We start from the raw sequence: 14,414 nt of genomic DNA on the forward strand, positions 1-14,414 counted from the left end.
GAATTCATGTCCTTTGTAGGGAAATGGATGAAACTGAAAACCATCATTCTGAGCAAACTATCGCAAGGACAGAAAACCAAACACTGCATGTTCTCACTCATAGGTGGGAATTGAACAATGAGAACACTTGGACACAGGGCGGGGAACATCACACACCAGGGCCTGTCGTGGGGTCGGGGGAGAGGGGAGGGATAGCATTAGGAGATATACCTAATGTAAATGACGAGTTAATGGGTGCAGCACACCAACATGGCACATGTATACATATGTAACAAACCTGCACGTTGTGCACATGTACCCTAGAACATAAAACATAATAAATAAAAAAAAAAGAATTTCAAAAACTACAAAAAAAAGAGAAAGTATCCATCTAGTCAGTTGTTTCATATCATCCTATTCTAATTCTCTTTACTTATCTTGATATGTTATATTTCTTGTTTTTTAATGTTTGTTTACTGTTTCTGTCCTCCAAATCTCACCAGGCTCACACTAGAAATATAAACTTCATGCAGCAGGAGTCTTATGTGTTTTGTTTGCCTCTGTTGGCTATTCCTATAATGTTACCTGGCACACAGTAAGCATTTCATCTACATTTCTGAAATTAAAAAATGGTGCCTTTACAAACAAATTGGGTCAAACCAAAATTACCATGTTGGATTGAATCAGTGACTTGCAGCAGTCTTTCTGGAACAAGGCAGCGTAAATTTATATTATCAAAATTTATGGTTGGTTTCACTGGGAGGAGCAACGGCTCCCCGATAATTTCCTGCCCACTATGGATCTCGATTCTCTGCATGTGAATCCGGATTAAGCACAGTTCACTAAACAGAAACTTATAATTCAGCACAATTTTTTTTCTGGAGAATGAGCCACAGAGATATCAATGGCAACCACATGTGGCCAAATGAAAATCAAATTCAGAGGTAGCCAACAATACCTTATGAGCATACTCCTCTGGTTTCATATTTTGAACACAGTGTATAGCTTTATACATCATCTTCTCTCGGAAATCATTAACTGTCTCACGTTCGATAACTCCTGAACCGCTGTGAGCAACCAGGACATAGGTGCTCTCATCAGCTCTGGCTCGACCACGGGCCTGAAAACACAAATAAATCAAGTAAATGAAAGGGTACGCTGTGATACAAATCTTCCTGGTTTTTTCTGGGAATGATATTCGTTGCTCAGAATGAAATGATATTGGGTTGTTCAGCATGCCAGTCTTTAAATGGGTGAAGTTAGTTATTAATCCATCCTTGTAAGTCAGCTCTTTGAAACTTAAAATAAGCTTTAATACAGAAACAGTGTTCTACAGTGATGATGATTAGGCCTCAATGACATAATATCATCCTGTCCAGCCTTTTTGCTCTCAGAAATTCTCTCTCAAACTATGAGAACCATGATCAATGACGTGGACTGAGGAGTCGTCTTTCTTGGTAGGAAGCTGGGAGGAATGAATGGAGAGAAGGGTCATCTCTGACCTTGACACCAGGGCTGGTAAGAAGGCAGGTCAGTTTCTGGCATCCTACGTTACATTCTTAGCACATTTTCCCGTGGGAATATATTTAACATGGTGATAACTTTCTTGATATTCAGCTATATTTTGACTAATAGAAACTTCTGTGGCCTGGCCCAGGAGCCTATCAACTATAAAATTATTCTCAAGGAAAAATGTATTCTAAGTTTTATTACTAAGTTTATCACTGACTTACAAATAAACTCCTGAAATAAAATTATTTGCTAATTTGATGGCAGTCTGGTTATCTTAGTCTTCTATGACTTGCCTTTTATTCAAGGATGCAATTTAAATTATTTTGAAAACCCTTCAGTTAATTTTATAGGAAGAATAGTATATTAATCAGCATAAACCTATGCCTACTCAACAGAAGGTTACAATAATTCCATTAACACAGGTGGGTAAGAGATAATGTGAAATCTGAATGAAAACAGAACACCTCACTCTTTTATTTATTTTTGCATTTATAAGTCTGCCCCCAACCAACATTTTATCATGAAAACTTCTAAACATACAGAAAATTGGAAAGGATAAGGGAGTAAAATGCAGAAACAGCAGGGCTCCCTCAGGTTTGGGCATGTTACTTCATCAGACAATTGTGGGACACCGTACTTTAGATTCCCGGTCCAGCCGGGGGCTCACAGACATCCTAGGAATGAGGAGGCTGCTTTTGACTCTTACAAATGGGGCTGGTGTCATGGTCCTGGAAAGCCTTAGGGTACAGAAATAGCCAAAGAGGAGTTGTTGTTTAAACATACAACAGGTATCTGGTTATCATATGAATTGACAGCAATATGAAAGGCAACAGTGCACAGCATTTAAAAAATGCTCTTTTAACAGGAAAAGGGCTTTGTTTTAAAAACTAAAAAGATGTTTTGTGCTGTTTAACTAAAAGAAAGCAATTAAAATAGGAACACACAAATAAAAATTAACATAGTAAGTAAAGGTATTTGAATGTACCTGGACCATGGCTATTTCATTGGTGACAAGACCATAACGGATAACAATGTTACATTCTTTAATATCCAGACCTTCTTCTGCCACTGTGGTAGCGATAAGCAGATTTATTTTTCCAGTGCGAAATTTACTAATGACTTCTTTTTGTTCATTCTGTAGAAACATTTTAATAAATTAAATTTTGTGATGCTAAACACATTAAAATCTTCTAATTAGAGGAAGAAATAATAAATTGCAACTGGTCAGTGTAAATCAAAGGATTAGATCATACATGGATTTGTTGCCATCTGTTTTTGGCATTGAACAAAGACATAATGGTGAGACAACATTTGATTTCCAATCTGGGATTACCACACAATAACAAAAATATTTCCATCATCCAGTCTGGAGGTGGGAAGACCATATTTTATGCCAAGGAAATAAACTGATGGGTGACTCCAGAGGAAGAAAGGAGGAGCTGTCGGTTGAGAAGAGGATATGACAATCAGAAACTAAAATGGGCTTTTCCCCCACTACATTAACTTCAGAATCTTTAATATTTAGAGGATAAGATGCAGAGATGCTTTGATATATTGTTTTCAGTCACAGAGAAAATGCACATTGTATATGCATTTGGTCACTTTAAGAACCATTTGAGTGAGAAGCTATGGAATATTCCTAAAAGGACACAAGAGAAACTGAAAACATTGGCTGCATCTGGGGAGGGGAGCTGAAAGACTAGAAGTCAGTGGTATGCCTTGTGCTTTATTAATTTTGAATGAGGTAAATATATTCTTGATTCAAAGGGATAATATAAATAAAAATAAAAGAAGAGGTTATACAACTGTAATTAAAACTATTTTCAAATGAAAAATCTCTGAATTTTGAAAGTCAATATAAATAAATTAAAATATGCCCTCTTATCCTTACATGGGAGAAATGAGTGAGCACAAACCTAGCTTGATATGGACAATGTGGTTTTATTTTCATAACCACTCTCATCAAAGCTGTTGGTCCAGTGGGCATTTGGTGCACATCCACACTGTGTTTTGTCCCCATACACTAAACAAAAATAAAGCTGCCAGACCAAAACTATGTTCTTCCATCCCCTTCCCTTTCTTCTCAGAGGAGCGTGAGTCCTTATTTGACTCCTAACTGTTGGAGAACCCTGTAGAAAGGCCTCTTTTGAGTCTTCTCTGAAAATTTCTCCCTCCTGCCCTCACATCTCCCGATAAAAACTTACATGTCCTTGGGTTTTAGTAGAAGATGCCTGTGTCTTAATTTGAAGGAGTAACTTTAATAACAAAAATTCCAGACAGTGTCAGATCTTCAAGTCACATCACGTAGATGCCTAACACCATTGCTAAGGAGTTTATCCACCCCAGTTTACAAGGTGAGGATGCAAGGAGTGGGGAAGAAGGGAATATGTTCTGAATTTTGGGATACAGCCCCTAGGTTTGAAATGAATAAGGAGCAGAAAGTAGCTTGAACTAGGCTTTTCATTTGCACTCTACCTCTTTTTAAAGAGAAGCTTAGCCGTCTTACAATGAAAGTCATAATGCTAAAGCTAATATAAAAGAAATTTTAAAACAGGACTCATAAGAATCAACACAGACGCTGTGAGACTGAACTTGAATTTTGCCTGCTAGCTTTCTGGAAGCTAAGGCAAAAAGAAAAACATATTAAGCAAACTACATCTCATCAAAAAGAAGGAAGCAAACTTGTTACCCAAGGAAAACAGTACTTTCTCTGGCATTAATTTTATTGGCAGCGCTCACAAGAGTGCACGTAGAGGGTATATAAAGAGTTATAGTGAACCATTTCAAGAATTTTTTCCCCAGCAAACACTGAAACAGAATTAATTTGCTCCATTGGCTTGAATAGTGATAACTGTAATAGAAAGGAAATATCCATTTGTCCAGAAAGACTCAGGGTCAATATGACCTTATCCCTCAGAAGAATATTTTACTCTAACAAGACATCATTGCTTTATGCATGCTTGTTATGTCTACAAGTGCCTTTTTTTCTTACCCAAGTGTTTTTTACTATGCTCTCAGTAAGCAGCATGTAAACAAAATAAAACAAAACACCTTAAAAAGGAACAGAAAACCTACTTATCAGAATCCCAAATCTCTAATGTATCAAATTCTTTAATTTTTCCAAGTTTCCCTATAGGTCTCATTCTATGTAAACATATTTTGCATAGTTCTAGTTATAACGCACACATTTTTGTGGGAGTTTGAATTTTCCACTTGATACTATATTGCAATCATTTCTGAACTTTGTTATTAAGTTTACCTGTCACTCATTTTTGCAAGGGAAACTTAGAAAGTTCTTCCAATTACTACGTGGGAAAAATGACTCCTAAAACAACACGTAACCTCTCAAAAACCACAGATTTGGTTGCTATTAGACTTAGATTTTATTTCAAGAACACATGTTTTATCCTGTAAATGTATTTGTGGATAGTGAGAGGATTGGTAGGAAAAGACTAAAAACAATTTGAGAAGAGTAATAACAGCATAAGAAAAGAAGTTCAGGCTGAGCGCAGTGGCTTATGCCTATAATCCCAATACGTTGGAATGCAGAGGCAGAAGGATGGCTTGAGCCCAGGAGTTTAAGACAAGCCAGGGCAAGATAGTGGGACTCCTTTTTTACAAAAAAGATAAAAAAATTGGTTGGGTGTGGTGGTGCACACCTAGAGTCCCAGCTGTTTGGGAGGCTGGGGCTGGAGGATTGTTTGAGCCTAGGAGGTCAAGGGTGCAGTGAGTCTTGATTATGCCACTGCTCCTCAGCCTGAGTGACAGAGGGAGACCTCGTCTGAAAGAAAAGAAGAAGAGGAGAAGAGAAGAGGATAAGAGAAGAGAAGAGAAGAGAAGAAGAAAAGAAGAGAAAGAAAAGAAAAGAAGTCCAAAAGGATATTTATACCTGTGTCATGGGTTTGAACTCACTGCTGTGTCCAGCTCCTATCAGATGGTGGGCTTTGACTCCTACTTCAGCAAATTTTTCATTTTCAGTAATCCACTGGGAAAGTGCATATGCACTCTGCCGTGTTTTTGTAAAGATTATTCCTCGTGCTGATTCCTCAGTCCTAGTATATTGCTCCATTATGGTATTTCTTAATTTGGTCAGCTTTTCATTTTCATATTCTGGGTTTTCAGCCAGTTTTTTCAACATTTTATTGTTTTCTTGAAGAAATAATTACAGTTGATATGTTAACAAGCTTTATTTAGCCATTCCACAAGGTATAGATATATCAAACATTTTGTACACCAAAAAATATTCAGTTTTGTTGATTAAAAATTAATTAATTTTAAAACTACTTGAAAGAAAAGTTTAGTAAAGCATACAACAAATTATACTAGAAGGTTTCATGAATTGTGGCTCATCTCCAATCTTGCACTATATCTAATAATTAGGATGGTTTAATAAATAAATTCATTACAATTGTTTTGACAATAAAACTGAATGACCAAATGACTGACTGTGATCATATAACTGGTAGTTAATCTGGTCATATAATTAGAAATACTTCCAATCTGAGTGGGATTTCTTCTTTCAAAACATATTTCTCTTTTTGGAGAGCTTATGAGAAGCAGTAACTTCATGTTGAAAAGGTAAATGAATGAGACCAGTATATGCTACTTTGAATCTTACCAAAAAATAAAGTCATGAGAAATCTATCTGTTTCATCCAGTTTCAAAGGTTTCTTTAAATCATCCTCATCTTCATCACCATCACAATACTCATCATCACCACCCTCATCACTATCATCTTCTATGACTGCAAACTTCTTATCTTTCTCTTCATTATAGAAAGTTTCAAGATGATTATATGCATCTATCATTCGAATTGTGTCATTAATTTGTAAGGCCTCATTGTACTTCCTCAAATGTTCTGCACAAACACGGTCTTTGCGATTTCCTTCTTTTGCAGCTGTGAAAAAATATATTATGTAAGTGAAATAATAAGCATATAAACCCCCTAAAATTGTGCCATGGACTTAAATATATTTATGTTACTAACTCCAAAACTGGCTTGGTTTTAAAATGGGCAAGTTAAGGCTCAAAATGTGTCCTGAGCTCTGAAACAGGGCAAGTTTTCCAACTCCTAGACTTGCTGCTTGAGTTCTGCCTGAGCAAAAACATGTAGCTGATGCACAGAGGAATGGCATGAAAATATATTAGTTGAGTTTGCCTTTGGAGACAGAGCTATTAATATTTATCTCAATACTTTAAATATACAATAAATATAAGACTGGAGACAAAGAGAAAATTGGATAGTATTGGAATCTCTTTTCTTAGAAAAGGAATTAGAACATGTTTATTATACTTGTCCTACACAGAACACAGAAATTCTATTTGGAACTACTTTTGCTTTTAATTTCTTGGGGGAATCTGTGATATAGTCATCTGAAATCTTGGCATAAACATGGGATAAACTAAGTGTTAGGTCCAAACCTAAATTACCTTTTTTTTCCATTTGAATGGCCCATTGTTCATAGGGTTGAGTTCCAAAATCTGACATTGGACTCATTTGACAATAAGTTTGAATCCTTGTCATTATTTCTAGAAGTTTCTCTTTAAATGGATCCTAAAAATAAAGTACACACTTATTCTTACGTATTCTTATTGTTAAAAGAATAACATTACTTTTGTTAAAATAATTTCTAGGTTATAAGAAATCTGATTTGGAATCTTTGTTTAGACAAAGTAACAGGTTAGTGTCCCATCACTTGTCTGTACATTTATTTTTGTCAGCTTCTCTTTTAAGTCTGCCATCAAGCCACACCCACACCAACACCCTGTTACCTCTGCCATAATCTCCAACTTAAAAAGTTAATGAAAGTAAAGTTAATGAATGATATAAACCTTGTATGTTAAAGGTAACTTAGAAAACACATATTGCATTAATGCCACAATTATTTAGAAAGCTTACAATGTAATTTAAGAAACATTCCCCTTTTGTAAAACTGGTTTCAGTATTATTTCGACCAAAATAAAAAGTTGAAGTACAGTCTGAATAAAAGCCAGAAATAAAGGAGTGCATGTTATATGATTCCATTTATATAAAGTTCAGAATCAGTGAAAACTCATTTTTGTTTGAGAAGTCAAGATAGTAGTGATTCCTGGGGCATGGTGACTGGAAGGGGGAACCAGGAGCTTTTGGGGTACTGGCAATGTGCCATCTCTTGATGTGGATTTTGTTTACATATGTGTATTCAGTTTACAAAAATTCAGCGATCAGTACACATATGAATTTGTACTTTTCTGTATGTATGTTATGCTTCAAAGTATATAAAAAATTAAAGTAAGTTTAAAAAATGGCAAATTCTTTTAAAAATGTACCTGAGAAATGTAGTTTTGAAAATCTTAATGAGTAGAACTATGCATTTAAAATTATCAAGTAAAACCAAATAAGTAACAAAAAAGGGAAAGTGAATAAAATATATTCAACTGTAATAGTACAGCTGGAGTAGATAGCAGTCTTTTTCAGAATTAAAAAAAAAGAGATATAAGGAGGCTAGTTACTAACATTGGTTTAGTGCCTACTATATTTCAATCTTTGTTTTATCTACTATTCATATATCATATCATTTGATCCCAACATTCTTATTTTCAATGATATTATCAAGTACATATGGCCAGAATTTGTAACACTTTCTAAATTTTACAAAACAAAGTATTGACATAATTTACTGGCCATAATGTCCAAATTGACTCTCAGTTTATTTTTATAATTCCTGAAAAATTCATCAGAAAGGCATCATTACAGTAAATATTTCACTTGTTTACCACTGCACTGTTTTCCTAAGAAAGTAAATATGCAAGTATGCAAATTAGGTAGGATTCCCATTATCATTGCCAAATGTAATTTGATAGCAACAAAATGGCTCTGTGGCATATCAGAAAATCAATCCTGGAATTCACCAAGAAAATTAAAAAGGCTAAAACGAACTGTCATAACCCCTCCAGCTTAGTTATACATTCCCCTGGTCATTGCCCCCCACTGTCCCTCATAACTCATATGTAGCAAACAATGAATGAGCTATTCCTCATGTAAACTAGAAAACTAAAAGAGGACTAGAGGGGAGAATTCTATGTAGTGCTTCACTGCCTAACATCAATTAAAAAAAAAAAACCTGAAACTTGTTTGCTTAAATTTTTAAACAATATTGTTCAGATGGTCAGTATAAAATAGTCTTTGCCATCTTTCAACTGAATGTGGTATTGCCAATCAAATAGATATAAAACGTTAAGCACATACTTCTCTGGTGTCATCTGCAATTGCAAACTTCTTGCATGGCTCCTGTATTTGGTTTTTCAGTTGATCAAGGTTTTCTTTAACAGTTTTAATAGTAAATGCATCAAGATTGGCACATAGCTGGAAAAGAGACATTTTTAAATATTTATGCAATTATTTTTCCCGTTCACTTTATTCAGTGTAGAATTATTTTTCATGTAAAAAATATGTAGCATTAAATTGTAGTATAAATATGTAGTATAAAATTTCATGCAAGTAATATGTAGCATTGCTTGCTAAATATAGCATTTTAACATTGTTTTATTATGGATCTTACTAACCAACCATCAGTAACATTTGTCCTAATATAGGAAATAGGAGCTTCTAAATCAAGTTGATGGATAATCCCAGAGAAAAAGGTGTATTGATATTCAGTTCTTAAATTCCATTTTCCAGGTGGAAAACTGACATGGAAAGAGTATAACAATTTACCATCATTGACAGAGAATGATTTTGAGATAACCATGTTACATGAGGCATGTCGAAAGTCATCTTGACATCCATGAATCATACTACCACCTTCTTCTACACATAAAGCAGGCGATGCAAAGCTGGGAGCATCCTTAGCCATGTTCCTGGATTATTAGACTGGAATTAGTCCTTAATCCCAGTAATAAATTATATTTTGGAGTCTATAATTGCATCTCTGAATGTTGTGTCTACTCTACATAATTTGTATTGAATTCAACTTGAAGTAAGGGACTTAAAATTCAAATGCAATTGCCTTGGTACCAAAATACTTCTTGGGCTACTATGATTTATGTAACACTCAAGCTTAACAGTAGCACTGTATGCGGTGTTACCATTTTGGGGCCGCTGACAAGCTCATCTTTAAAGATCTTCATATCCCTATTTCCCTTTGATTTGAATTACCTCGGTTCCTAGAATCACATAAGAAACACAGAAAACATGTAGTTTTGAAACTCTTGGAGCAAGACTTTATCATGTGTGACAACGAGAAACTTTCACAGTTTATGCATATTTCTATATCAAGTAGATCATTAAGTTTAACTATAAGAGTAGATGCAAAGAAGGCATTCTATTTGTCTCAACTTTGCATTAATTATATCACTCTCCATCATTTTTATGATATTGTTTTGTGTTATTGATATTTATTAAGGCATATTCGTATTTTATAGAAGACTGAGTATATTTATTGTACTAAAGCAAACAGATTTCACTTAACTGATGATCACAACACTTGAACTCAACCTTATTGAACAAGACCAAGAAGTCCTGGCGTTTGTTTTAGCTTTGCTTTCATTGGTTATACATAAAATTATGACTTACTTTTAAAATGTGTTCTTCGGCTTTAGCTTGCTTTGTGGCCCCTCCAACACCAGGTGAAGCTGTTAGTCCCAGCATCTGAGGAAGAGGAATCACTGGCTTGTTTTCTTTCTTGAGTCTATTGTTTTTCAACTTCTGCATCAAATAACGCCTCATGATGTTATTATACACTGCTTCTTTGTTGGTGTGATGACATTCATCAATGATAATGAGGGAAAAGTCTTCAAAGAAAATTCAAAGAGTTCATTTCTCCATACCAGCACACTACAGTGAGAAAATAACTTTAGACCAGTAATTGAGCTGCCTTGGGGATGCCTTCTCTTGGGCAGGACACAAGAGCAATCCACTTCCAGTTTTCAGGAGGGAGATCCAACTACACTAGCACCTGTACACATACAAGTTCATATATACTAATCATGAAACTCCCTGTTAGGCATTCTCCTTCTTTAATAGATAAGATTCAGAAAGTTTGCAGAGCTAAAAAGCACTAGATGTGGAATTCACATCCTGGCTTATTATAAAACAAATCTCAGGATTATACTTTTGTTCTTTAATAAAATATTTAATTTTAGGTTAGTGAATTTTATTTTTATTACATCAAGTGAAAACCACACTATTTAAAGAGGGAAAATTTTGCCTTGTTTTAACATTGCATTTAGTTACTATAAATTATTTTTACTTTTTTCCCATTCTTTATCCTACGTTCTCATCCTATACCCCACAAAACACAAGATTTGTATTTTTATTCTAGGTTTCCGGGAAGCAGATCTAACAACATTCACTAGCAAAAAAAGGAACTTGTCAGAATAAATGGAAAATCCAGCAAGTGCTTGCCTTAATAATGGTATTCTTATGCAGAATAAAGTGGTCTAATTAAAAACTTACTTTTTTTGTTTCCTCCAGGAAGTAGGATTTTAATAAAACCATAAGCAATAAAAAACAATTTAAACCAAAGTTAATTTTTATAAACATTTAAAAAATTAACAAATATAGACTTGTTATCATTAATATTACTATTAATTTTTTTAAAAAAATAAACACTTAAACTGACCTGACAATTGAACACCAGCATCTTCTCCATTTTCCAAGTTTAAGAGGGAATTTTCAAGGATTTGAGCTGTACTGATAATAATATCACACGACTTGACAACTTCTGGAAATGATATTTTCAGTTGGGTATCACCACTTAATCCAATAACACGATACCATTTCTTCAAAAATGGTTTGAACTCCTTGTGGAAGAGCTGTTCAACTAACAGTACCTTAAAAAAAAGTGCGAAGATTTTTTTAAAAGAGAGAAAGTTAGTCAAAGCCAAAGGAGTGTTGATCAGAGGCCTGTTTGGCGTCCAGCAATAAAAGAGGTATTTACATCACCGGTGAATCAGGCATAACAACTTTCTCATCATTCCTTTCATTCATCTGTCAATAAGTATTTATTATACCCTTGTTAGGTATAGGCATTTATGTCTGGGACATAAAGATGTTTAAGATATGGTTGACAACTTTGAGGAACTCTGTCTAGCTGAGCATACAGACCAAGACTAGACAAAGCAAGACAAATTATTACAACACGAGGTAATAATGCACCCCTAGAAACACACACAAAGTGACAGTTAAGAGAAGAAGCAACTGACCACTCAAAAAAGGGGAATTTGAAGGAATTTGAATCTAGTAAGCCATGATTCAAGTAAGTGAAAAGATAAACTGAAGCTAAGGTTGAATAAGAAATACATTTTTAAATTTGTAGAGCAGGGCCAGGTTATAAAGGGCTGCAAACATCAAGCAGAGTATTTTACATGTAGTATAGCAGTTTACAGGATCCCTACAAGTTGTACTATTGAAGTGATTTATTCCTGTTGTTTGTTTTGGATTAGACCAGAAGCAACAGGCCCACAGGACTGGAAGAATCAGGGAACCACAAGTGAGGAATTAGGGCATTGACTAGGAGAACAGATGTGAAGTGAAGAAATGAGCTGCTGAAATAGCTGTGGTGGCTGAGCAAGAACAAACCCACAAGTAGACTTGGCAAAAGAAGTGGAAACTTCTGGTCCTTTTCAGCTGATTCCGTATATTGTAGCATCTGCTAAAGGTAGCTGGGTTGATACTTCAATGCTACACATTACTAGTCACTCAAAATACCTTCTGGATTAGGGGAAAAAATACAAGGCCATCTTGAAGGTAATATCCTAGAAAGATTTATGCAATGGAAGCCCAGCAGTGTACAATATGGCAAACGGAGAGTTGGCAGGAAGAGTTTCAAGGGCAAGCTTTGAAGAATGCCCATTATATTCTTCACTCTCCATATTTCTACTGGAAATGCAATCAGTGGTTACCTTTCTCCTAGTCTGTAGGGTTTGTGTTATTCATCTTTTTACTTGAGGTAAGCCCCACTTCGGTGTTAAATAAGGAATGGTTGATCCCCCTGGCTCAGGGGAACACCTTATAAAGAACACTGGTTTACATTGTTATTTAGTGGAAATGATGGAGGCTTCCAAAAGTAGATGTCTGGGGGGCTAGAAGAAGGGGTGGGGAAGAGTTAAAATGAAATCCATAAATTCTAATGAAGCAAAGTGGACTTAAAATCAGTAATTAAGTTGGTGAGTGGAAAAGAACATTACCTAACCACAAGGTGGAAAGGCAGAAAAAGAAGAAAAACTTTCACTTCGTTCGTTTCTTTCTTTCTTTCTTTTTTTTTTTTTTTTTCCAAAGTAAAGTCTCTCTGACCTACCTGTTACAAAAACACTTGAGAAGTTTGGAAAATGCTGACTCCTAAGTCCCACTAAAGAATTACTGAATCTAGGGACCATCTATGGGGACAGAGGCTTGAAACCTTCACTTTAATGACTTTTAAGCCTTTAAAATTTGAGAGCCATGGTTCTGCTCTTCTCTCTCTCTTCCACAAAGCCATTCCTGAATCATTTTCTGGAAGTATTCTTTCCATTCCACTTACGCAAGACAGAAGACTTCTGAGGAAAAGAATGGAAATTAAGTTTAGTGGAAAGAGGTAGCATGATGCAGAAGGAAGAAAGCCCTGAAAACAGCTACTCTAGCCACTTACTTCTTGTATACCTTGGACAAGGTCTGAATCATCTCAATGCTCTCATTTTCCAGATTAATAAAATGAGGATAATGTTAACCTATTATAGGGTTGTGAAAATTAAATGAAATAGAGGGTGCCATATTGTCAGTACTAAAATTTCCCTGATATTTCACCCATCCTTTTATTCTAGAAGGAGGGTGCAGTGGCAAAGGAAGACCAGTCGACTCAGAAGATAAAAGTTCATATCTCATTTCTGCTGTTTCTTGGCTGGATGATCCCTGAATTGCCAATTAAAGTCTTGGAACTTCAGTTTTCTGATAGGAAAAAATGAGAATAATAAAGACTACCTTATGGGGTCGCTGTGTAGATTTAATAAGATAATATATTTGAGAGTGCTTTATAAAGTACAATAAAATATTAATTATCATATTATCAACATATATCTCTCATCTCTCTTCTAGACTATATTCCTTGAGGACAAGATCTGCATTTGATTTGTCTTTAAATACACTCATGCTGAATGATTTAATTAAGAATCTCTGTATTATGGAGCGACATCGCACCACAAAATCTGCCCATAAAAGGTAAGTCAAAAATCTTCAAAAGAAGCAGCACCTTCTGATGTACAGAACAAAAATAAGTTGTCACAGGAGATAGCAGGTGCTGGAAATCCTGATACTTGCTCTGGGTGGTGTTGACTTCCTACTGAAGGACACAGAGAAAGCCAGATGCAAGTCTGACATGGCTAATTGGGAGGTGTGTGGTCCTCTTGGAGCCTTTTCCTGAGATGTGACAGAGTGCCTGCCAAGACTAATCAAACCCAACTGCTACCCACTTCTGCTGAATCATATGGGGCTGCATTGCAGCATCTGAAGGAACCTGGGATTTATCTCTCATGATGTTGAAGCCCTAGATAGGAAATGGAAAGTCTGGGAACACAGGTGGTGTTTTCATTTCTCCCTGCATTCGAAGGCTATAACTTTGGAAAGGACGGAGGAAGGGAGATGAAAGTAAATGGTTTTAAAGAAAAGGATTTCTCTTTTCTAGATCAAGGGTAACAATATCTTGTTGTTGGGGCAAACACAGGATTCAGGTTACGTAGACTTATTGGGCCAGAGGTGTTCTGACTCAATCAAAAAGAATTAAAACTGAAATTAATTTAAAATTCAAAAAGATGGTATAGTAAACAATTATGACACAGATGGAAGAATTAGTGGAGGGATTTCTAGTAATTCTAAGGAGAAAAACAATAGAAAAGCGATAAGGAATTAGAGTCAAGTCCCCAGGTGTCCACACAACAATGCAGTGAATGTGAATAATTAATGAGGATCA

The 14,414-nt window shown here is 35.4% G+C and overlaps 1 protein-coding gene across 1 annotated transcript in view; it reads right to left on the reverse strand.

Moving 5' to 3' along the window:
- IFIH1 (interferon induced with helicase C domain 1) overlaps positions 1-14,414 on the reverse strand; it is a 51,703-nt gene that overhangs the window by 4,207 nt on the left and 33,082 nt on the right. Inside the window, exons 6-13 of the mRNA XM_005573322.5 lie at positions 11,094-11,304; positions 10,046-10,263; positions 8,720-8,836; positions 6,922-7,045; positions 6,110-6,388; positions 5,381-5,640; positions 2,477-2,626; positions 938-1,099 (exon numbers count right to left, since the gene is read on the reverse strand). Of these exons, the coding sequence (XP_005573379.1) occupies positions 938-1,099; positions 2,477-2,626; positions 5,381-5,640; positions 6,110-6,388; positions 6,922-7,045; positions 8,720-8,836; positions 10,046-10,263; positions 11,094-11,304 (1,521 nt within the window). The remainder of the gene's footprint in view (positions 1-937; positions 1,100-2,476; positions 2,627-5,380; positions 5,641-6,109; positions 6,389-6,921; positions 7,046-8,719; positions 8,837-10,045; positions 10,264-11,093; positions 11,305-14,414) is intronic.

This window comes from Macaca fascicularis, chromosome 12 (assembly GCF_037993035.2).
Source record: "Macaca fascicularis isolate 582-1 chromosome 12, T2T-MFA8v1.1".
Taxonomy (NCBI): Eukaryota; Metazoa; Chordata; class Mammalia; order Primates; family Cercopithecidae; genus Macaca; species Macaca fascicularis.